The sequence below is a fragment of the Squalius cephalus genome (assembly GCF_949319135.1).
Source record: "Squalius cephalus genome assembly, chromosome: 12".
Classification (NCBI taxonomy): Eukaryota; Metazoa; Chordata; class Actinopteri; order Cypriniformes; family Leuciscidae; genus Squalius; species Squalius cephalus.
The window spans coordinates 27,948,561-27,975,395 of record NC_137133.1 but is presented as its reverse complement, the minus strand read 5'-3'; the positions used below and the strand labels follow the sequence as shown (position 1 = coordinate 27,975,395).

Here is a 26,835-nt window from a genome sequence, read left to right as displayed (position 1 = left end):
TTAACAGTTTCGTTTGGAATGCGTCTCAGACCACCTCCTGAAGTGGTTTAAGCAATCGGATATAAATCTGTCTCAAAAGCGTTTCGGTAGGCATTTACACCTGGTGTTTTCACCATCAGATAGCTATTTGATCAGAGACAATGCATGAAGAGACCAGGTGTAAACAAGCCCATTGATTTGTATTTACACATTTTAATCACTCTTAGAGGTGCAAATATATCTACCATAGAACTTTCATTCATTCATTCATTCATTCATTTATTTATATATATATATATATATATATATATATTTATATATATATATATATATATATATATATATATGTGTGTGTGTGTGTGTGTGTGTGTGTGTGTGTGTGTATACATATATAAAAATGAATGAATGAATAATGAATAAACTGAACTGAACTGGAATGAATGCAGAATCTATAAAACAAGAAAAGCAGCACCTGTAAGTTCTGTTGATTTTACCATGAACTCTTTGTTAGGTTAAAATTTGCTACTTTAACACAAGTCACGCCCACGTCATATATAACTTAACAGAAACCACCAACTAGCACCTACACATACACCTTTTTCAAACACATGTAAATTCCCAAACAGCACAGCCTCCCTCACACAATCTGAAAAAGCTGGAGAGAGAGAGAGAGCGACAGGCGAGAAACAAAGGAGTGATAAGATCTCCAGCAAAACAGACAGACATGTTCTCACCCTAAGTTTTCAACTCATCTAGTTGAAACTTGCTCTGTGTTTTCCCCTCTCAATGAATGGTATTTCTGCAAGATCATTCTAAAAACATTTATGGATATAGGAGGATTCTAAAGTATAGGATAACACTTCATACTACTAATAACAAGAACAAAAAATCCCTGACCTGGTAGATCCTATTTAAGATTCAATTCAGCACTGAATTGAGAATGCCTTTTAATTTAAACTGAATTAATTAAGGTAGCAATTAAAATGTAATAAAATCAAATTCAAAGTACGGCTGTCCCGATCAAGTTTTTTATGCGCACAATCCAAGTCATTGAATATTGAGTACCGAAATTCCGTGCCAACTTTTCCTAGCGGTTTGCGCGTGCACACACACACACACACACACACACACACACACACACACACACACACACACACACACACACACACACACACACGTAGATGTAACCATCTGTTACAATGGCAGACATTGTAAACAGACAGTGTGGTCAACATTATGAATATGGGACTACTGATATAAACTTGAATTTTATCTGTACAGTAAGCAGAATAATTGCAACAAAAAGAAAAAAAAAGTAGAGATAAGGTTAAAAAAACCATGAAATTCATGGTGTCAGAATGCCAGTCTTTCAGTTAAGTCCGAAGCACGACGTAGCCCATTGAAACGTGTTATGGCAACAACGTCTCAGATATTCTGAACGACAGATAAAAATAAACAGTTAATAAATGACTTGAGTGATCCGTTACAAAAGTGCGCATCAAATACGCTCATCACGGAAGCATGTGTGAAACGATAGAACAGACCTCATTGGTTCTTGCGCATCACGCACGCCCATTTGAAACCCCCCCTCAAAAACTGCCACCTGAATTCATCTCGACCATAAAGTGTAATGAGTTTGCGTGTTTTTTTTTCAAATCCAAAATTGATCAAATTAGATTGAACATAATACATCAAAAGCATATTACTATGCAACCTGAACAAATAACTACAGGAACATTAAACAGGATGGCTAACTTCAGTTTGATCGAGACTGAAACACTTAATAAAACAGTACAAAGCCTCACCTCTTCCACTTGTACACTAGATACTTTCATATTCTAGCACCAGAATTGCTTAACATTATAAATTCATCTTTACAAATGGGCACATTTCCTAAATCCCTAAAGACTGCTGTTATAAAACCACTTCTCAAAAAGAATAACTTAGACACATCCATATTAAGCAACTATAGGCCAATTTCAAACCTACCGTTCATTGGCAAAATTATTGAAAACATTTTTTTAATCAACTTACATATTTTTTAACACTTAACAACTGCCTAGACGATTTTCAGTCAGGTTTCCGGACTCACCATAGCACAGAAACAGCTCTTGCTAAAGTCACAAGTGACATCCGGCTAAATACAGATGCAGGCAAGGAATCCATCTTAGTATTACTGGATCTCAGTGCGGCTTTCGACACTGTTTGTTGACCATTACATATTGCTTCATCAACTGGAACATTGGGTTGGCTTCACCGGTGTTGTGAACAGCTGGCTAAAATCGTATCTTAGTGACAGGAGTTTTATTGTTAAAATTGGAAATTGTTCCTCAAAACTAACATCTTTGACCTGTGGAGTTCCCCAGGGCTCAATTTTGGGTCCACTGTTATTCAATCTTTATATGCTACCACTTGGTAAACTCATAAAGAAAAATTGAATCTCTTACCACAGTTATGCTGATGACACACAAATGTATTTAGGCTACCTTTAATGCCTAATGACTATACCCCCATTGAAACTCTCTGTCAGTCCATTGAAGAAATAGATACTTGGATGTCACAGAACTTTCTCCAGCTCAATAAAAATAAAACTGAGGTTATCGTTTTTGGAAGAAATGAGGAAAGATGTAAAATCTCTACCCTGCTCGAAACAAAGAGCTTAATAGCAAAGGAAGTGGTAAGAAACCTTGGTGTCCTAATAGATAATAATCAAAATTTTAATAGTCACATAAAAACAATCACAAAATCAGCATATTTTCATCTTAAAAATATTAATAAACTTAAAAGATTCATGTCTAAGGAGGATCTTGAAAAGATCATACATGCTTTTATTTCTAGTAGGATTGATTATTGTAATGTGCTTTTAACATGACTCCCCAAAAAGACTTTAAAACCGCTCCAAATGGTACAGAATAGTGCAGCCAGGATCCTTACAAAAACCAACAGAATAGATCATATTACTCCAATTTTAAAATCCTTACACTGGCTCCCAATTAGATACAGGATTAATTTTAAGGCACTCTTATTAGTCAATAAAGAGGATGGGACTTAAATACCTTCATGATATGTTTCTACAGTATACTCAACCAAGACCCCTTAGATCACAACATAAACAGCTTCTACTAAAACCTATTGTCAGAACAAAACAAGGGGAAGCATTAACTACTTTGGCGTCCATCTCTGGAACGAGCTTCCAGAAAACATTAAAAACGCTCCAACTATAAACAATTTTTAAAACTAGACTAAAGACCAAGCTTTTTTTCAGATGCTTTCTACAGTTAATGCATAATAAATAAATATATTTATTTTCATTTTTTAATTTTTTATTTTCTTTTTTTTTAACAGACTCTTTGTTGTTGTTTTATATATATAGAATTTTAATTATTTTTATTATTGCCAAAATTGTATGTAGTTCCATATTTTTTTGTTTTTTTTTTTGTGTGAAGCGCATTGCATTGCTACTGTGTATGAAATGCACTATACAAATAAAATTTGCCTTGCCTTGAGCTGCTTCTTTCCCTTTTAATGGCGATTGACAATCCCACTTGAAGGTGCATACCGCCACCTACTGCACGACACCAGTGTCATAGATGACGTAAAATAAAGGTTAATAAAGGCCTTCTGAAGTGAAGTGATGCGTTCGTGTAAGAAAAATATCCATATTTAAAGGGTAACTAAACTCCTGGTCAGAGCCTGACTCCACCCACTGGCAATATTTGAAAAATGCTGGAAAAGTGGGCAGACCCCAGCGGAGATAGAAAGACAAACCGAGGGCGGGGCTGAGCGGGGGGCGTGCACCTGAGACCCGCAGTGACGGATTAATTGACAGCTGCTGTCAGACTCGCTAGACGACGTAATGTATATGCATCTGATGAGTTTTATCGAGTGAGTTGATGTCAATAGCGCGCGCTCTCTGTAGGCATATTCATATTTTGCCGCTATGTGAAAAAATCCAGCAAAATGCGCCGGCGCGTTTGTCGACCCCAGAGGATTAACTTTAGCCTAACCCTAAATTGTGATTAAAATATATATGATCACTCACATCAAGACGCCGCTGCGGTGGTGGAGTCCATGCAGGAGGAGCAGCGTTTGGCACTGCGTCGCTTTTCAGCACGAGTTGTGTGGAGAATCCCATTTCCACCTCTATTGCGTTGGAGAAGCAATCCCGCGTAAAATGCATAGACAGTAAAAGAAATGGACACCGTGACCCCATTGGATTCAACGAAGTGAAGTGAAGTCAATTAGAAGCTCTCACTTCCTGATGGCTGAGCGTACTGCGCAGACTCAAACTGAGCTTGACGACGTAGATGTGACGTGAGCAACCCGTCTGTCTTCTAGTAGCTGTGCCAAGAGAAATCTGAATCATTCCCTTCCGAAACTTGCAGAGACGGAGAGTGTGAGTAGGAGGTGTCTATGAGCTAGGAGCAGGAGAAACTTTTGCTAAGTATTCTGATTAATTATTTTGTCATTTTGCCTCCACGTCCCCCAATTGCCCGCGAGCTTCTCATCCTGTCCATACGGTAATCTCTCTACTGTGCGACAGAGAGTCGCATGGTTATGACGCAATCGTTAGCCTATTTTTACAAAAACGGCTTCTACGGGGCCATAACTTAAGATACAAGGTAATGGAGCCTTTTATACATTTTTGTGTTTCTTTAGAAATAAATAATGGACAAATGGAGTCTTTAAACGCCTCAGATGTAAAGTTATTCACTGTCAAAGTGACGCCAAAATGAATGGGAGTCAATGGAATGCTAACAGCAGGTGGGGGTCCGCTAATCAATGGCGGCGCCCGGGGAAGCTTCAATGTTTTCCGAAACATTGGCCCCCTGGTAAAATGCAGGTTGCACACTTGAGCTCTAAGTGGGAACTCGCGGTCTTCCAGGCCAAGTGCATGCAACCACTGGCGCCTAATTTCCAAGTCTGCTGGAAAGCTATGCAGTCCAGCAGTGCTGTTGCAACCAGCAACACTACACCTACGTGTAACAAAAAAGTTACTCGAATCAATGAACAGCACTAATAAAGCCCTATTCTTACAGATCATTAACTAAAAAAAGTTGGTTTAGGGTTTAGTTACCCTTTAAAATGTTATCGATTAAAATAACTAGCTTCCGGCAGACGGCCGTACGCAAGTCGACTTAAGCCAAAACGTGAGTCACACAAACGCATCGCTCCTCTTCAGAAGGCCTTTATTAGCCCACGCAGAGCCGTTTCGAGCACTTTTATCACGGATGGGTGCGATTTGATGGACTTCCAAAAAAAATATACTCATTGACTCTCACTATGAAAATTGGAAGAGCCAGGACATTTTTTTAATATAACTCCGATTGTATTCGTCTGAAAGAAGAATGTCATATACACCTAGGATGGCTTCAGGGTGAGTAAATCATGGGCTAATTTTCAGTTTTGGCTGAACTATCCCTTTAATCGACCTCGATACCGATCCTTGAGACTGGCTCGGGACATCCCTAATTAAAATGGAATGTTCAAGTGTTAGTGTTGTTTTAAATAATAGATTTCATCATCAGTATGAATTACCTATAAACGTGTTTCACCACAACCTCTTAAAAAAAATGTATCTGTAGTAAGTGTTTTGTGGTGCTGTATTGTAAAATTAAAATCCAAAAATTTAAATGAGAATTCAGTAAGTTAAAAAACAAGTAATAAAAACTCAGTGAGTGTTTTAGCACAATTTTCTCACGTCATGGGATCACAACACTAAGAGATAGTAAATCTTTTCCTGGATTATTTTTGTGCGTTCCCGAGATTAGACCTTCCTTAACATAATGCCGAAAACCCGAAGTCTCTAGGTGGTCTGGTTGAGGAGTAGATAGAAGTGCAAGATTGGTGCGCACAGACAGAACAGAAATCATGAGTTAACAATCGCAATTTTGTCCGGTGGAAAATTGCGCTAAAAATCCATTTGGTGAACCTAGTGGCACAGTATGCATAATCACAATAAGATTTTTTTAAAAATGTTAGATTTTTTTAAACCCATTTCATATGCAAATCTCAGATTATTTTGTACCTGCTTTATTTAGTCTTTAAATAACTCACTTAATATAAAACTACCGTGTTTTTTTGGGATATGATACCATGTTGTTTTTGGACATGACATTTTTTTAAGTACCCTGAAGTATTATTTAATACTATGGTAATCATTCAGTACTATGCAATATATATCAAGGTACAATAGCATTATAGTACTGTCACAATAGTATCACTGAATCTCTCAAGTGGCCTTTTCAGCTGGGTTCAGATGGACTCAGACACGGTTTGGTGGAGAGACAGGCGTGTGGAGCTTTCCTGTAGGCTCCGGTGCAGAATGGAGAATGCCACAGGCTGCATCCGCTCCAAACTTCCTCTCTCAGAGATGCTGACAAACAAATTCCTTTTTCTTACTCCCCTCTCCTCAACTAATTTGAGTTCAGCTTTCCTTTGATTTTCTTATAATAAAAAATAATGAAATACATTTGAATAAATAAATAAAATAATAAGTACTACTTCAGTGATTATTTTACTGATGTCTAGGTTTATTTCAAAAGAATTTATATGATGCATGCATCTAGAGCACATGATCTACTGTAACACCCTCATGCAGAAAACAAGTCACTCCTATTTTAGATCATTGATAAAAAAAATATATATATCAATCATGTCTGGATTAGTATATTAAATTACAGATGTCCTAAGTTAAGAACTAACTTGCTTTGGAAACTAATCCTGGCTGAATAAAATAAAAATAAAATCTTTACTCAAAATACAAATATTCCAAATGAAAAAAAAAACCCAGCAAATTTACTTTCAACACACAATAAAATAGTGCAGTTTGTGTAAAAACTATGTAATTCTCTTTAGGTAAATTTTTTTCCTGTAAGTGCCCTTTAAATCCTGGCCTATCTGTGATCTGTCTGGTGATTCAGTGAAACGAGCAATCAAATGAAGTGCCACGTTAAGAGAAACTGAATGAACTGAAAACCACCTTAAGACAAAACATTACCAGTAACACGTCTTCCAGACACAACGAGCCCAAGATACGATCTGACAGACGAACTAAAATGAGCTCCTACCTGCTCGCTTTCCATGGTCCTCTCCTAAAACCACCTGAGTGCCGACTATCAAATCTTTCCGGGATCAAAGTTCAGTTCAGGGAGTGAAAGATTACCTCACACCCTCCTAAAGGATCTCCACAAGGAAACCAAAGCAATAATTTCCTGCCTTTGACAACATTTGCTATTACATCCGACTTTAATGTGGGTTTCCTCAAGCTGCCTCAGAAACAACTCAAAACACTACTTAAGACTAAGAGGTACACAAATTGAAGATGAGATTATAAATGCAATGACACATGCTAAGATTTCAAACGGAATTCAAAACTTGTAATGTAACACCTAAAGATAAACATTTCCTTCCTATTAACTTTAATTTTTGGCCTTGTGCTAACCACAAAGCTTTTTAACCACCATTATTTCCTTATCACCTCACTTAAAGCCAATATACTATACATTCTTAAAATTACCTTTACAAAGTTGTCCGGGAAAAGGCCTCGTTTCCCATTGAGGTCTCCTTCCATCCATCCATCCTCATCGATTCTTCGCACATTTCTGATCACGTCTCCAAGCCTGAGGGTCAACTCATCTTCGTGGAGGGCTTCATAGTCATACTCCACCACCACCTCAACTGCAAAGAAAGGAACACACTTCAGTCAGCGTGAAACTCATGCTGTGATCAAGCATCTGATAACAAATATCTGTGACAAGCTGCCGGAAAAGCATGGATACATAAAGGTACTTAACAAGCACTTGTACAGAACAACACAAAGGCCTTTTCACATCAAATAGGCGTACAAGCTGATAAAGCAAAACAAATGAAGAAAATAATAGTTAATCTGACAAACAAATGCTGGTATATTTGCATATATGACACATATACTGAAACTGATATTGTACATTTACAATTTCAAATGTATTGATTGTCCTTAAAGGAACAGCTCACCCACAAATTAAAATGATGTTCCATTTACCCCCATGTGACTTGATATTTTCTGTGAAACGCATACGTTGAATTTCGGTGGAACATCTTGGCCAGTGGCCACTTTAAAAGCACCATTAAAGTATCATACATGTAGTCAAAAAGTTATCTGAACTACATGAAACATTCATTTGGGGATGAACTGATCCTCTATTTGACCCATTTTGATTTTGAGTTGTCAGAGATACCAGTTAACCTATGATGTTTAGGATCAAGAATATGCCTGCAAAGTGTCGACACTGATGATTTGCGAAATGTGTGTACAACATTGTTTTTATTATGACTATAATGTTTGCAAGTTAACTTCAATTTTAGGCAGCTGCACAAACCCAAAATGAAAACCTTTTTTAACGCATTTCATTATGTTAGTGTTTCAGTATGTTACCCTATGAGGGTATTTAGATATTGAGAATAAATATTTAGTTTATAAAAAAATTGTTCTCAAGTTATTTTTTGTAATGTGTGTAAAAAATTCATGTTAAAGATTTTTTTGTTTGTCCACAGATTTCTGGTTAATTGTATTAAATCCAATTAGGGTAAATTTTGTGCCTCACCATAACAATCATACTAAGATTTTTAATCCAAACACAGGGGTTAAAGTGCTATCTAAAGTTCTACATGAACTTGACTAGTCCATTATTCAAAGAGTGTCCTAATATAGTTGGTTCTGACCTTTAAAGACTAAATAAACACATTCCACACCAAGACCAGCAAAGAACTGTGTAGAAATCTAGGCCTTGCACTTTACAGCCACCATTGTTTGACCTCTTTTTTGAGCAAAAACTTCAGAACAGCTGGGCCACGGGCCAGCAGAGCACAGCCTATAAATAATGTTTTACTCAAATATACTAGGTATGTTAATGGGGACAATGGAACAGCAATTTAACAGCAGGAATGTCCGTATCCAAGCAAAGCGGTATGGTGTCCATCAAATTTTTGGGAAAAACAAAGTGACGTCAGAGCAATGTGCTTTTCTCCGCTACCTAATCATTACCAAGGACACCCAGACACAAACATATCCCAGCCATTTCCAGAGTCTTTAAAAAAAAAAAAAAGTGTACAGAGTTAGACAATGCATTAAGAAAATCCCTAAATCTGACTGTGAGAGTTGCATGAGTTTGAGAAGAATGTGATCGGCAGCATACGCACACAGTACCTCTGTTGACAGAGGTTATTTACACAGCGATGCCAGAGATAGCAGAGACTTCTCATGGAAAACACAGGGAAGAGGTAAGGGTGTCTGACAGGAACTCATCCCTACCTCAGCTGGTTATGTCTAAGCACAGTATTTCTACAAACAATATGTTACAGCTGTAATCATCAAATGAAATACCATGTACAGCCCACATATTCTGAGGAATTCTTTCGGGAGCATCTGTTGAGATAGGCAAAATAAACCGGTTCAGGCCAACATGATGATGAAGAATCTGTGAAATATGCCCCGTTCACACTGATTTTATCGGAGTAAATGCTGGATGTCAATGTTATCATTGGGCTGTGTAACTGGCAACAGTTTTGAAAATTTGATCACAAATGAGATGCAATGCTGTTAAAAAAATAAAAAAATAAATAAAATAAATAAATAAATAATAAGATCTGGTTTTGACAAGGAAGCCGTTTTCTTGCTGCTAAAAACATGGCAGGTATATTGCAACAGTGAACAATACATCATATTAAGGCTGTCACAATATCAGATTTTCACTACAAAATTATTGTGGCCCGAAGAATCACAATAAAGATATTATGTCCAGAAATTTAAAAATAATAAATAAAATATCGCTACTTTTGCATTTTCTCTTTTTAATTTTATAATGGGTGGCAACCAGCATTAAGGAGCAATACAGCCACCTGCTGTTTAAATGTCAACCAGTTCTGGCGCTCGATTAGCTACAATATTATGTCAATACCTGTGTACTGTGACACCCCTACATCATATTGTTTTTTGTGAATTTTGTATCATGATTAGCGTTGGGAATCTTAGGAACTTATCCGGTTCCGCCTAATGATTCCGGTTCTGATTCCGATTATTAAATAACTAATAATAAAAAAAATAGTAGCAAGGGAAAAAAATGGACAATACTCAACTCAAACAATCCTTTTTGTGTTTATTATTTACTGTCAAATGGATTTAACAGACTGGTAAGTAATGTCAACAAATTTAACATAAATTACTTTTCTGAAGGAAAATCAACATGTCTGCAGTGCTCTGGGAGAGTCTCTGGGAGACCTCTGGGAGAGTCTCTGGGAGACCTCTGGGAGACCTCTCCTGGCTTCTTGTATCTCCAGCAGTGGAGAATACCTCTCAGAAGGGGTAGAAGATGCTTGACCACACATGTAAGATCCAGACAGGAGGCACAGAACTCTCTCTCTGCATAAAGCCTATTTACTTTTAGTAATTCAGCTGCATACCGAAACACCTATCTAAACCATGGGGACTCAACGGTGGAAAAACGATGTACACCTTTCACAATAAATCTGGTACCAGCCCTGTGACACTCAGTGGTCATTTTCCCATTACTACAGTCGGCAGTTTTTCCTCTTTGTCGCCATCTCTGTTCGAAATCTGCAATTGCAGTTATCCGCGGAATTATCAACTTTACGTGCGTTGTGCCTCAGCATGGCACAGCGCGGATGAATCCAATGTTTTGAGGAGAATGTGTGGCTGCCAGTCACCGTGCCAGTGTGGATGCTGTCATTCGCAATCACAGATTCTACTTTTTGGAACAGTGGCGGCTGCTGGTCTTTCAAAGAGGGGAAGCTCATTTTCGGCCTACATCATAAAAATTGTCCATTTATTTATACTTAAATTCTGCCCAATGTTCCTTTTCAAGAAAATGCTCTGTGACCCTATATCGTTCCAACTAGGCGTCTTTTCCGGTGACTTGACCAGTGTCCTCTCAATGGCCAGCAGAGTTAGGTATAATTGTATAAATGTAATAATATAATAAAGGTATAAATAATAATATAATTAAGTATAATAATAATAATACTAATAATATATAGGCTATTTTTAATTATTTAAATAATAATTGTTTTAATTATTACTAATAATATTATAAAAAAATATAATAGGATAAGTAATAATATAATAAAGGTATAAATTTATAATTGTGTGAAATGTATTATTAAAAATGGCTAGCAATTTCGACAAGCAAATACCAAGAAATAGGTAGCAGCAGTTTGTCTTTTGACTATCACTTGAAAAATCCGCGATGGGACTGAGCTCCAATAGCTTCAGCGGCAGCGACTTTTTATTGTATGAAATCGCTGTCAATCAAAAGGAGATGCAGCCCCTCCAATCATCATGCAGAAGCCCGGAGTCCGGGCCAGCCCACTCCTCATTCACCCCCAGAGACGCTGAGACGCAAATTGTTAATGTTAACAACATCAGCATTGCGTGACTAGGCCTACATTTAATGCCCTTCCGATATTTGTCCTTGTTTTCGCATGGGCTGGTTGCAGTCTCTTTTTTTCTCCGAAGTCGCAAGTATTTCACTATTTACAACGGGTGAATCTCCAGTTGTCACTGGTGATTGTCGTTTGAACCTTTCTGGATCCGCCATTAAATTGATAAGTTTAATTATATCAAGTGCTGTGAGAAAAGGCTATAAATCTCCACCACCAACATCCTCACACACAATATAGCCTACTATCAGAGACACCTTCTTTATGTGTACAGATGTGACGTAATGACGCAAAGACATGCTCGAATTTCCGGCGGAAATCCACCAGTGCCACTGGAATTAAAAACATTATTACAACTACAAGCTTACCATTTTGAATCGAGCTAAGTAAAGCTAAGCAAGCAGATAGTTTACAACACTGGCTGGTTATGTACTTGCTCAACAATTTATTTGGGATACTTTTTAACCCAAAAAAGCTACGGACAGCAGCTTTAAGTTCCAGGAGGGGTTGTGGCACATTGCGTGGTTTCCGCACCATGTTTACCATCTAAAACGTAATGTACCATCAAAAACGTAGAGTGTCCCATTTGTCATTTTAGGTTTCAGAAGGGTGCTCGCAAGCGCCCCTTTTGCTGTCAAACTGGGAACTCTATCCGCACTTTTGCCGAGCACGCACTGGTGCGAGCTCCACAGCAGGCACAACATCACTCCAGAACCGTTTTCGGAACCAAAACTTCTGAATTTCTCTCGACTCCCAACATTAATCATGATGTATTTATCATGATGACGTGACATTTTAATCTTGTTGTTAGTTTGTATGGCTACCACCTTGGCCAGGTCTCTCTCAATGGGAATTTCATGGTAAAATAATGATTAAAATAAAATAAAAAGATGATAAACAAAAAATTTTTTTTTAATTATATTGCAGTATATGGGTAGACAAATCAAAAGCTGACATCCACAAAGGGCTTTGATTCTGGAGATTTTACGGCCAAACTGCCAAATGCAATCCCGGCATCAGACCCTATAGTAACATTTCCAGAATAGGGAAAGTACTCGCAATGTATGAATTAATAAAATCCCAATATGTTGGAACAGTTTTCCATATTTTAATAGGATCTGGGTGAAATAAGCTATATAGAAAAGTGAAATCACTCAAAAATTGCATTAACTTCACCTGCATTTTACACATCTAGACTAGGGCTGCACGATTAATCGCAATAAAACCGCACGCGATTTGGCAAAGGCTGCGATTATTTTGTGTGCAGCTTGTCAGTGGATTTAAGTGTGATTACATGTAAATTGCAATTAATCGTACAGCCCTAATCTAGACTTGAATAGACCATTTCAAAAGAGGCAGGTCACACAAGGTCAAGCACCTTACAGCTCTCTGGGAAGTTTAAACAATAGTTAACAGGTACACGCAACCTAAGCCTTTTTGAGCGAACGCCAATCCATGTGCTGCTATCTTTCCTCTTAGATGGATCTGTTTTTTGCACTTTGTGAAGGCTGGCTGTCTCACAGTCATTGTCTCATCCTCTTCTTGTTGGTGTATTTTGAAGAAGACAAAGTCATATATAACGTCAAACCACCATAAATTGTAGGTTAGATGGTTTTGCTTCTAATTTAGTCTCGAGTCTGTTTCCAAATCAAAAAAAGGAAAGAAAAATAGAAAGAAGAACTTCCAAATTAACTCACTCCAAAGGCTTCATCGGTGTGTCACTAGACACATACATCCTTTATTTTGTATGCAGGTCAGGGCAAATACAACAGAAATGCAGAGACTAACTGAGGTCAACTGAAAGTGTCTAGTAAAACAGCATGGCTGCTTTGTGTAGTAGCTCATGTATCCCATGTTGTAACGATAGTTTGCTGACTTAGCCTCTCTGTTTTCGCCTGCCGAAGCATCCTGATCTAGAGCAGAGCTTTGCAGAAATTGTCATAATGACAAGGCAAGGCACAAATCCAGAGTACGACTCTGCTTTCATTTGCTCTTATTCCCTCTGCAGCCATTCAGAAAGGAAAACAGATTAGGTCATTTACTTCTCTGCTTTCTTATTGCCAAAATGTTTTAAAGCTTTACTCAAAATGCTATTAACAGTTGCCAGTTTGTGAATTACTGCATGAATAAGCCGGGCCAGTGAAATTAAACAAAAAAACTGAAGACAGTAGAAAATAACATTTTGAGTACAAGAAATTATGCCTTAATAATTACTTAAGTTTGATCCAACAAATACAATCTTTGAAATGATCTCTCAAACTAATTTCCATAGGTGGAGCTGAAGTAAGCGGCCCCTTGTTTAGTCTAAACTTTGGGAACCGTTACAGATCATAGATGGATCAAAGAGCTGAGAAACACACACAAGCACTATAATGCTTTCAGTGTTCTTGCCATCTTAAAGTAATAGTGGAATTATGTGGAATTAATGAAAATGTCAATAGTATCATCATCTGTAATATAGAATCTTCACGTATTTGAGAAAAATAGCCTAACTGGAATTGGTTTGGAATAAGTTTGGAGGTTTGGAATAAGTAGTATACAATGACAAAAAAAGAAATTCTGGGCAAACTTTTCCTTTAGGCTATATTACGGTCAGATGTGTACAAATTTTAATGACGACTTTGCAATTAAAAAAATTATTCAGGTAAGAAGAAAGCATGTCTAAATGTACACTACATTTAAAAGTTTTCGGTCAGTATACGATTAAATAATTCATACTTTTGTTTTACTCAGCAAGGGTGCATTAAATCGATCAAAAGTGATAGTAAAGACTTGAAAAATATATTTCAAATAAAAACTGTTCTTTTGAACTGTCTAGTCATCAAAGAACTGCATATAAAATATCATGGTATCATGGTTTCCACGAAAATATTAACCAGACAACTAGCTATTTTCAACATTGATAATTATAAGAATTGTTTCCTATTGCATCAAATCAGCATATTAGGATAATTTCTGAAGGATCATATGACCCAGAAGAGGAGCATGTCACAAAAATGTACCGAAACTCAGCATATAGGCAAGGCTACTTGCCTCGCAGATATGAGAAATGTAGAAAGCTTGAAATGTCTAATTTAAAAAAACAAAACAATTGAAAAAACAAATACTCTCTGATTATGTGATCTGTATGAAAGGTGCATTTTTCTCTAAAGGCATATCCACTACACTTTGTATCTTTTTTTACATTAAGATACATTCCCATGTGAGATGATCTGAAAGCAAAACAACTACACTTTTAACATCAGTCAAATCAAGCATTTTTTTAAAATACATTTTAACAGGTAATTAGAACTAAAATGTGGTAACCATCTACGAATGAAAATGCATTTGTCATTTTAACAGAACTTAGGGGTTGTGATGCTTGAGACGTTGGTCATTCAGTATTGCAGGGGGGGAAAGTAACAATTAACTGATAATAAGATAATAATACTACTACTAATTCTACCACTAATGACAATATAAACAGAGGTGCACATAACTTTTTTGGTCTGGTTCTCATGGTTATATAGCTTTATAGTAGCATGGTCACAATACCGTCATACCGCTAGGCCTGTCACGATAACAAATTTTGCTGGACGATAAATTGTCCAAGAAATTATCACGATAAACGATAATATTGTCGTTCTGAGACCATTTTTTTTAATGTAATATAATTATAATGGCATAATAATGCAGGTACCTTTTCAACGATCTATAAACTTTTATTTCTAAAGAATATTAAACATTGAAAACGGAAAACATTTTATATCCAAAAAAATTAACAAAACAACCAAAAACAATAAAAGCAATGGACTCTTAGTGTCTGTTAACAAAATAAATGTCTGTTAATAAATAAAATGGATGTAAACAAAATTGCACTTCAAAAAATATTAAACATTAGGCTTTAGACATTAGGCATAAATAGTGATACATTCCATAACAGGCAAAACTGCCAGTTAGGACCTTTGTAAACAAATAAAAAAAAAAGCCTCAACAAGCCATATCACACCATTCTGCACTGTCCTCCTGTTACTTTGTCAAGTGATTGTGTACTGTCGGGAAGACGGAGACGCACTTTATTGCGTGTATGCTACGCACTGAAAATAGTTGGTTAGGATTAGGGGTGAGGAGTGCGTGCGTATTACACGCCATAAAGAGCGTATCATATGCACGCAAAAACTATTTTTGGCGTATAAATGGCACGAGAAATAACATTCGTGGTATAGATACGCATTTTCATGTGATCGGGCTCGCTGTCGCAACTCACAACTAGCGTCTTCTCTCTCTCCCGGCAGTAGCCGCAAACAGTCCCGCCGGCGCTTTCCCATACGTGACTGACAAGCGCCGCGCGCCGCCTCCCCACACAAAGACCATGCAACTACAAGAGACGAAGACAGTTCACTCCTCCTATACGCTAAAGAACCGAGAGTGGTCATACAGTCTCTTTGGTAGAGAGAGAGAGAGACGAGGAAAACAAACAAGCATGCAAATGGAATTATCGCGGCCGGAAAAATTATCGAGCTCTTTTTTTTTTATCGTGCGATTAATTGACTTATCGACTATCGCGACAGGCCTACATACCGCTCAACCCTAATTAGGCCTATATTTATTAAAAGCTCATTATGGTTTAGTATTCCCCCCAGTATATATTTAAGTAAATAAATTAATATAAACGTGCGATTAGTCGACTAATGGCTTAAATGAACAACAACTAGGCCTAGTTGACAAGACACATTTTTAGTTGGGGGCAGCCCTAAAACACAGTCGCTCATGGCTTACGTGAACGTAAACAACTGGGAAAGAAAACAGATGGGTATCATTATACTGAATCAGTGCATACTGATTCAATATAAAATTGAATCAGTATGCACTGATTAAAGTGACAACAGCCTAATATACCTGCTGCTGTCTGTGACAATGTTAATCAAACAACAAAATACAAAGAGAAAATCACTTTTGTAGCTGTAACAAATATTAATTTTATTTAATTTATACAGTGAAGACCATGCAGTGCTATTTTACATTTGACTATTCAATTTCTGTACCTTAATACTATTAGGCCTACCTGAAAAACATAAAGCACTGTTTATTTCATTTTTATTTCTGTTCTATTGTATTTATCTGTGCTTGTAATTTGTTTATTAGCCTATTTTCTATGCAGATTCACTCCCGTACAAAATCACCCCAATCATTCTAGAATTATAATTTTTTTCCAAACAGAGCTATTTGAGTCATCTGGTGATTTTTTTTTTTTCATATCATAATATATATTGCAGAAAACAGAACATCACTAAGTCTGGGTTTTCTCTGATATCGTGCAGCCCTAGTAACTTCATTACTTATCTATATTATGAAAAATGTTTACTACAATGCTGATGCCTTAAGCTGGCATCAGTGGCATGTATGCTGTTTTTTTTTTTAGTTTAACAAATGTTTTCAACATTGTCTGTAGAACCTCTCATCCGACCTATGTTAAATAAATAAATAAATAAAAACTGGGGTTGGTTACTTAACATTCATGTCAGTACAAATAGGAAGCTCTTGGACCAGATTTTCTGCCTATAGTCAAAAGTCTGATTATGCAAGACTAATTAGTAACAGAATAATGACTTCCCAGCTCTAAATGTAAATTCCTGCTGAAAACATCCTTGATACTGAACATAAATGAAATGTGCATAAAGAGGTTCTATTTTTAAAAACCATGTGCTGACAACCTCAAACATCCATAGACAAACTGTTTAGAGCATATGTTAACTGTAGATGTGAAAGCCAGACGAGTCGTGTGTGTCGTGAACCAGAGTGGGAGGTCAGACGTTAAATGGGTCAGTGGTTTAATAAAATAAAACTACTACACTAAACAAAAACACACACATACAATCAATATGTGACTGGAGCTCGGAAGAAATAGAGCACCTAATATGGGACACTTCATTTCAATTCAACCTCATAGTGCCCTCAAGCAGTTTGGACTTAGCTAATCAAGACCCTGGCTGACACAAACACACACACACCCTGTGAATAAACTAGTTCTCATTTAAAGATTTGAAATTTACACAGGAGGAAGCAGAATTTAGACCAACCAGAAGGGAAGTTCCTACAGCCCTCCAAGAAATAGTTTTTTTCCAACATTCAAACATGAAAAGGTCAAGTTATAAAGTCCTTTTGACTAACGTGGAATATGGCAACAACAACCACCATCAAGACCTTAAACAACAAGTATTTCGGCTCAATTTGCAAGCTAGCCTGCTACTTCTCAAAGTCAAACATGAAGTTGCTTCCTTTTTGATTTCTCCAAGCAAAAAAATGTGTTTGGTTCAGAAAATAATACACTGGGGCCAAAGTCTGAGACCACAGCCGAGATTCTCCAGCATGTCAGTCAAACACAAAATCAAATCTAAGATTATTATACATACTTCAGAAGTCAACCAGAGTCCTTTCTTCAAAATCACTTGGCACAATAACTAGCACAGTAGTCAGCATGCAGGGAGAGGCTGCTGAGATTCTTTACATTTTTCAGCTTTGGGGTTGTTGTTTTGGATGATGTCAGAGCAGTGATTCTCATTCAAGGAGAACAGGTTCTATATTGTTTTAGAAAAATATTTAAAGGGGGGGTGAAATGCTATTTCATGCATACTGAGTTTTTTACACTGTTAAAGAGTTGGATGCCCATGCTAAACATGGACAAAGTTTCAAAAATTAAATTGTACGTTTGAAGGAGTATTTCTGTGCCAAAAATTGTCCTTCCGGTTTGTCACAAGTTTCGGAAAGTTTTTTTCGAGTATGGGTATGTGTGACGTCAGATGTAACGGAATTTCCTTATGGGTCCTAAGGGCACTTCTCCGGTAAGATCGCGGGCGCGCGCGCACTCGTAGACCAGAGCAAGAGAGCGAAAGCAGTTCGCCATCAAAGCGCCCTGCCCGGCTTTTGGGAAGCCAATGTCACCAAAGAAGTGTGTTTTTGGTTGCCAGGGCAAGACAACCCTGCACAGATTCCCAAAGAACCCGGCGTTAAGGCACCAGTGGATGGAGTTTGTTTTTCCTGAGCATAAACGGAGTTGTGTAGACTGTTTGTTCCCTGCATTTCGACGATGATTGTTTTATAAACAAAGCCCAGATCGACGGATTTGCAGATCGTCTAATGCTTAAGGATCGAGCAGTCACAATGATAAAGGTTCGGTGAGTAAAACTGCTTCTATTGTCTCTGTGTGTTGTTACTAGCTCGGCGCGTTAGCACAGCTTTAGCTTCGCCCACAGGGCCCGCCTCCAGCCGCTCGTTTTTTTTTCCGGAAAGACTCGGTACAGCCTATCTTTCTTTTATAAATATAATAAAACTAAAGACTTTTTGGAGATATGAAGGATGCAATACTACTCTATAGGTACTCAAGATTAACAGGAGATTGAGTGAAAATGAGCATTTCACCCCCCCCTTTAAACAAAATTATTTTCAAGCATCGGTTATTATTAACAGTTCATCACCATCTGAATTCTTCCACTAATGTGGAAAGAACACCATACTGAAGCACTCTTGATAGTGTCTCCTTCACCACTACTGAATTGTGGCACGGCAAAAGAAATGAGTGCTTGAGGAACTTTATGTGATGTTCAGTTCAAAGCAGACTAATCATTCTCTCACTCACTGAATCAATCATAATGGTTCTTGACTGAACTACAACAGTTTTCTGTTAAGAAATTAATACTTTTATTCAGCTAGGAAGCATTAAAATGATCAAAAGTGACAGTAAACATTAACATTTTTACAGAAAAAATCTAGGCTATTTCAAATAAATGTTCTTTTGAACTTTCTATTCAAAGAAAAAAAAATTGTATACACTTTAAGTTAGACAGTTAGTTATAGACAACATTAGGGTGTAACGAAACCCTCATGTCACGATTCGATACAAATCACGATACAATATTATTGCAATATTCCAGGCTTTCACTCTGACTAGATAGGCTATATTTAAAATAAGCCATTTTTACTGGTAACACAAGACATTTGGCATTATAATGACCCACAAATATTCGCCCATTGCATTTATAATACATTATATTCAACATAGTAGTTTAAAATACTACTGACACCAAAAAAAAAAAAAAACTCTGTAAAGATTTTTTTCCCTTGCACAGTAATTTTCATTTTGGGTGAACTATACACAATACAGATAGTCACCATCAACAATGCATATTGCAGAATTTTTGTATTGCAATATATTGTGACACGATATATTGTTACACCCCTAGACAACATAGTTATTTTAAATTGTAATAATATTTTTGCAATTTTACTGTTTTACTGTATTTTTAATCAGATAAATGCAACCTTGGTGAACAAAAGAGACTTCTTTCAAAAACATAAAAATAAATATTACCAACCCCTAACTTTTGAACATTAGGTGCAGTTAGTCCTAAAAGATTAGTTGATGGAATTGTTAAGTATTAAGTAATCAGAATGGAATCTGACAATTTCAACAAGAATGGCTCAAGTCAATTCTATACAATTCGCATTGCTACATGAGTGTCCTGCTGGCAAAAAGAATGTAGTTGATCTATCAATTAAAATCATTGCATTAAGAAATATGCAAACTACAACAGACTTTTAGTACAGACAAAGTAAAAGTCTACTATTCAACTAAGCATTATTAGGCCACACTTTAGCTGTTAACAAAATCACTAGACCTGTGAACAATATTCCCACATGAGAGGAAGAAGAACAGATCAGTTTTAAAGGTCCCTTTTGAAACCACACATTCACTTATTTTCATTTCGCCTACACTGTCTGCAGTCAAGACCTGACATGACCAAGCGATGTCCACTTGCACCTGCACAAAGTACACTTATTACTCTAACACACTTCCATACTTCCTGGTGGGTTCAGTTTCCAGTCCTGCGCTTACATAACTTTGTGACAACATGATGAATTACTGACGAGAGAGGGGGGGCACTCAAGGCCACGAAAGCAACCTGCCTGCCAGCCAGACATTCACTCTAACCTACAGCTGGGAAAACAAATGACCATTATGCCCCATGTAACATCTAAAAACCAAAACATTTCCTTGAACTTTTTCCTTTAAAAGTCAATGCTTCTGTACACACTAAACACTAACAGAAAATGCAAAAGGGACATGTTCAAACACCTATTCCACTACAGGTTTGAGATCAAAAAACTCTGCCCTAGAGTGTTATAGCTGACTTCACATAAAACCCATAATTCAGACTATAACATGGGTGATGAAGAAAGATCTAAGAAAGTTTTGACCAACAGCCATTTTTACCAGTCATAAAATTGACTTTTGAATGTGCAAATCGCTTCTGGCTACTAACAATACAAGCATGAGCCAAAAGTCTTGGTCACCTGACAGAGAAAATAGCCAATAAAACAAACACACCACTGACTCCCTCACTAAATCTAGAAGTACAATAAAAGTAACTGCTAATGAGAATACAGTAAGTTTAATTGGAGTCAACAACCTGAAATCTAGAGGAGTAAAAATGGAAATGAACCTAACTCAAAAGAGGATTTGTATACAACTCATAACATTTGCACTTTATTTAAACCAGCTGAGTCGTGCTAAAGAGCATGACAGTGCAGAACAGGTACTAACCTAACGTTTTCCACTACATTTGTTTACCAAATACCTACCTAACTGATTCTTATTAGTCGTACCGGTGGTTTTGATAATGACACAAGTTATTGTTGTTATTAATAATAGTAGTAATTCAATTAATGGCACAGGAGGTCATGTGATGTAAACATGACGGCGCCCTTAAGGGGGCGACCCGCTTCTTCTTAAATAAAATAGCTTTTCTCGAAAGCTGACATGGTCTGGATTTTTCATCTTATGTGAGTGTAAATCATTGTAATGGACCTGTCAAAAGTGCAGTTTATTTATTTAAACGTAAAATTGTATTCAGCAATTAAAAAATTACTATGTACACCTTTAAGGGGGCTTCTTTGGAACAGAGCCACAGCAACTAGTACAAACTGCTTTAAAACCAATCAAACAAAGTCAATGCCACTTACATCCGAAAGGTAAACAATAATACTGTAGTGGAAGGGCACGGATCATTAATCATGACGCAAAACGAATCGAATTTACTGGTTTAAACAAGCCTAGCCAGTTTGCGACACTGGCGCCTAGTCAAATTTTCATTTGATCATAAGTTTTTTTTTCTTTTTTTTTTTTTTTTCAACTTGGATACAGTTTCATTTTTGTAAATGACGCTGATGTGACTCGTTTGCGCTGTTTCCTTTGGAAGCTGAAACGCAACACTGTAACTGATCGAAAATAAGCGAGTTGAACTCACCCATACTGTCCTTCGATACGATACCGTCTTGATCTGATGTGTACAATCTGCCGTCCTAGCTGATGTTAGCTAGCAGACTGAATGCTAGCAGTAAATCCTTGTGCGTGGAATCGTGTTGGTGAAGTGCTTGTTAGCGAGTTTATTTGCGCTATTAATCCATTCGACTTGGTTTAAATGTCGGCCTGGTGTTAAACTGTGAGGTATGATTCTTAAGAGTACTGTGCAGGAAGTTATCCCGAAGTCTCCACCTTTCTTAGATTTGCCTCCGCGATATTTCAACGGGAGGATCCCGCGAGAAGTCAGGTTTCCTCGCTGGAATACAAGAGGCTGAAGTGTGACATTTCAGTGTAAATTGAGTATTCAAGCATAAATGTTGCTATCCACGCACATCTTGCAGTGATTTAACTACATATAAATTAAATTAATATATCTTTATATATTATGTACAAGCCTATGTACGATTATGTAGAGCATTGTAAACCAACTGGAAAATATATTTTATTGTATATGAAAAATAATTTTACATAATGTATGTAGCATTTTTTTTAAAAATGTATTATGTCTTAAATATTTTAGTACAAAAAATGCTACATTTACATTGGGAGTGGGAATACCAGTCATTTGCAGTCACTTATTATATTTTTGTCAACAGAGTATGTAGGTTTGAAGTAGGCTAGCTGTGAAATCTCGTCTTCGCTCAGCTGAATGTCTCTCTGTGACTGAATTATTTGCATTAAATTTGGCTATTAAGCTGTTAACTGTAAACTGAAATTGCCTCAATCAAAGCCAATTTCCATAAGCATGTACTTCCCTAAGTTTTTATGGCTTGTTTGAAATGATATCTTCTCTGCTTGTGTCCATGATTACACAACAACCACAAACAATTACATTAATTGTGAAAGATTATTTGCATCAAGATGAAGGGAAAAGAACCATGGTAGTTTTGGATCACATTGTGCTTTGGCACTGTTAAATAACAAAAGAAAATAACAAAGAAGAAAAATAATAAAGCAAAATAGTAAATTATGAATTTCTGTGAACTGCTATTATTATTCTTCACACACAAATATTGGTTAATGACAAAAAACAACAAAAAAAGGCATAATGACATTTGAGGAGAATTAAAATAATAATAATATAAGAGTTATGGAAAAATATCATGCACTTAAAAACATCTGAGTTCAGAAAAAGCCGAAAGATGGCGTCAACCCACAATTTACATCCATCTAATAAACATCTATCTATTGGGGTCATAAGGTCCAATGGTTTCCACTAGAAATGAAGCTCCAGAATGAAGTCATGCTTTCCATGTCTTTCCTAATCCCAAGACATAAACATCACTGAAACGTTATGGGTTGTTCCAAAGCACAAATTGTAGATTTATAAATGTCTATTTGATCATCTCATAAACACAGTTCAGACCTACTATCAGCATTCCAAGACTGTTCAAGGGCAAATGGCCTTAAATAACCTTAATTTATTATTTTATTTTATATTGCTATTTTACCTTCTGTGGTAGCAATTCTTTGAATACATTCCTGTGGTTTTTGTCTCTCCCTGCTGGGCACTCCATGCAATTGTGTAGACTTGCACAAACAGAAGTTGCCTCCTTTTATACCATCTCCAATCTATCCTAACTTAAATTCATTTTAAACTGCCTTAATATCAACTGGGGGAAAAAAATAGCCCTAGTCTTAGAACTCCCTTAAATCCAACATCAGTTGTAGAAACTGCTTTTTATATTAGATCAAATAAGGTTAATGAAATTCTCCTTGTGTCCTCAAAACTGCCCTTTTTTGCCAGCAGAGGGCAGAATATGAACAATCTACAAAACTAAGACAGAGTGGAATGACACTGTATTTTCTTTTACTTTAACGGTATTCCTTCTTATTTCATCTTTTATTTACCTTCTGTTCTCCAAATGACTTTAAATGTATTTTTGTTCACATGAAATCAAATGGTGCTGTGTGCCAAAATATAAAGCAAACTCTTTACTGATCTTCATTGATTGCTGAATGTACAGTACATGCAGTTTCAGGCAGGTCATAGTTATTATAACGTTATTTTAAATATGTTTTTGCACCACAGCCTCAAATTGACTGTTTTATGCTAAAAACTTTACACATTTGCATAGCTTGGAAAAGAGCAAACCATCAGCTTAGTAATATTATATTATATTATATTATATTATATTATATTATATTATATTATATTATATTATATTATATTATATTATATTATATTATATTATATTATATTTACAAATAACATTTAGGCTATTTTGAGTATTACAGTTCTAATTATTTATGACTGGCATGTAAACATTTGGTTGCTTCAGATATATGTGTGAACAATGAAAAAAGGAATGGTAGAGGAGCGCTTCCTGGACTCCAAAGTTTGGTTAAAATGTGTGAACACTTGAGATACAGATGCTCTCTTTATCCCTGTACATTCTACAGAAAATGCTGACTAACAAATAATCTAGTGTCAGCCCACATAAATATATCTAGTAAAATGGAAAAACTTTAAGTCCACAGTGCGTGTAGAATATAGCACTAGGTGGTGTGTGGTACACATAGCCATATTGTTGTACATTTCAGCATGGATGCACTAATGTTAGTCAGACCGAGGCATTTCTCTTACCCTATCATCTAAGTCAACCCACTTAGAGTGATTTCCCGGGGCAGAAACTGTGTGGCACGTGAGAGCATTTCCCCGTTTCATCCTTTTAGCACTCAGTTGCACGTGTCGGCCTGTCCAGATGGTGCGCTCTTCATCTGCCTGTGGCCTCTGAGCTCTGCCTGTCTGAGACTGAGACACACTGGAAATGATCTTCTGTCCTTGTGCCAGTGACACAGAAGAGCATTCTGTTTGCATATGTCTGAGGCCTTACAATGAGTGTTTGAATGCGGCACTTTCATTCAAACAATAATGCAAATGAGACTGGACAATGTAGCCATAAGCATACATACAAACATTCCTACATTGTACATATTCATGGACCCATGTTTAGTTCTATTTTAAAATTGGTAATTTATTATATATATATATATATATATATATATATATATATATATATATATATATATATATATATATATATATATATATATATATTGTGTTTGAATATATTTCAAAATGTACTTTATTCATGTGATGGCAAAGCTGAATTTTCAGCATCATTATTCCAGTCTTCAGTGTCACATGATCCTTCAGAAATCATTCTTATTTCCTGATTTGCTGCTCAAAAAACATTTCTTATTAATAATGTTGAAAACAGTTGTGCTGCTTCATATTTTTTGTGGAAACAGTGATACACTTTTCAAAAGTTGTGTTTTTTAAAGAGATTAATACTTTAATAAGAGATTAATCAGCAAGGATCATATAAATTGTGACAGTTGACATTTATATTGTTACAAAATATTTCTATTTAAAATAAATGCTGTTCTCTTGAACTTTATATTAATCAAAGAATCTTTTTTAAAAAAGTATCACAGTTTCCAGAAAAATATTAAAGGAGAACTCCGGTCAATTTTAACATTGAGCTCATTTTTTTGTAAATTTGGAGTGGTGTCAGTACAGAGAACAACGACAAAAATCGGTGTTGCCTACACCGCGTTATCCTCTTTTTAAAATTTGCACCCTGTTGACTTCAAAGGGGCAAGTTTTAAACCTGCTTTCAGCCTCTTAACATCCTTGATGTGTCATTACAAGTGCACAGCCAATGTGAGTTATTCCTTCAGAGTGAACACAGTGAATCTGACTGCAGTAGATGTGAAAGATATGAATAAAAATGAAGTTAATTCAGCCAGCGCTCATACCTGTATTTATTTCCTGTTTTCGGTCGAAGTCCATAGTAGTCGATTGTCGAGTTCACGCGCGTGATCATAGGTAACTAAGCAACAGTGGAGAACTCGACAATCGACTACTGTGGATTTCGACCGAAAACAGGAAATAGTATGAGCGCTGGCCGAATTAACTTCATTTTTATTCATATCTTTCACATCTACTGCAGTCAGATTCACTGTGTTCACTCTGAAGGAATAACTCACATTGGCTGTGCACTTGTAATGACACATCAAGGATGTTAAGAGGCTAAAAGCAGGTTTAAAACTTGCCCCATTTAAGTCAACGGTGCAAATTTTAAAAAGAGGATAACACGGTGTAGGCAACACCGATTTTTGTCGTTGTTCTCTGTACTGACAGCACTCCAAATTTACAAAAAAATGAGCTCAATGTTAAAATTGACCGGAGTTCTCCTTTAAGCAGTTTCATTCATTGTTTTAAAAATTTGCACTGTGCACCAAACCATATTAGAATTACCAACTTGTTTATTGTTTTAAAGTTTGTCTGTATTTGTATCTTATGTTTGTTAAAATGTGCAATAATAATAATAATGGATGCAGACAATTCAGCTTTGCATCACTGGAATAAAATACATTTTAAAACATTTACACCATGTTGTCTTGAGAATCAACAAATATTCACATTCAAAAACCCTATCCTGAAGTCCATCCATAGATAAATTAACTGAAAAACCATGGTAACCCCAGATTAGTGTTTTTTTATGACACTTTTACATTTGGTCTCTCCACATATCTTTAGTATTTAGTTCATCATTGATTACTCAGTAATTAAAATAATTGTAAAGTTATGTAAAGTCTATTTACCCAGATTGCAAGCTCATGTAATCAGTGAAACGCCAAGTCCATTTACTCACTGGTTAGTCAGGAAACCCCATGAGTCATTCAGAAGCATCATACATAGATAGCTCACAGAGTCAACAATCAAGCAGTTGTAAATTACTGCTTTAAATAATTTTACCTTGTAAAGCTGGACATATTAAATGATATTCAGAAAAAAACGTTTTAAATGAAAGTTTATTGAACTTTTAGACAAAAGAAAAAACATTTTCAAATATTTTTAAATTGTAATAATATTTCACAACATAACTGTTTTTACTGTACTATGTTTATCAAATAAATAAATGCAGCTTTGGTAAGCATCAGCAACTTCTCACAGAAACATTTGACCATTTTTGACCGATAGAGTAGCCTAGGCCTAAGGATAAAGTCGCATTGTCCAATTTCCTGTAATGATTTGCCACAATGTGTTCCAAAATGTTAATAATTAATTT

At 36.3% G+C, this 26,835-nt stretch overlaps 1 protein-coding gene across 4 annotated transcripts in view; it reads right to left on the bottom strand.

Moving 5' to 3' along the window:
- The window catches only part of cd2ap (CD2-associated protein), a 56,755-nt gene extending 34,777 nt beyond the window's left edge, over positions 1-21,978 (bottom strand). For all 4 annotated transcript variants that reach the window (XM_079889353.1, XM_079889355.1, XM_079889356.1 and 1 more), the window contains exons 1-2: positions 21,699-21,978; positions 7,499-7,659 (exon numbers count right to left, since the gene is read on the bottom strand). In XM_079889353.1, coding sequence (XP_079745479.1) covers positions 7,499-7,659; positions 21,699-21,702 — 165 coding nt within the window. In that variant the 5' untranslated portion in view covers positions 21,703-21,978. The remainder of the gene's footprint in view (positions 1-7,498; positions 7,660-21,698) is intronic.
- Between the last annotated feature and the right edge of the window lie 4,857 nt (positions 21,979-26,835).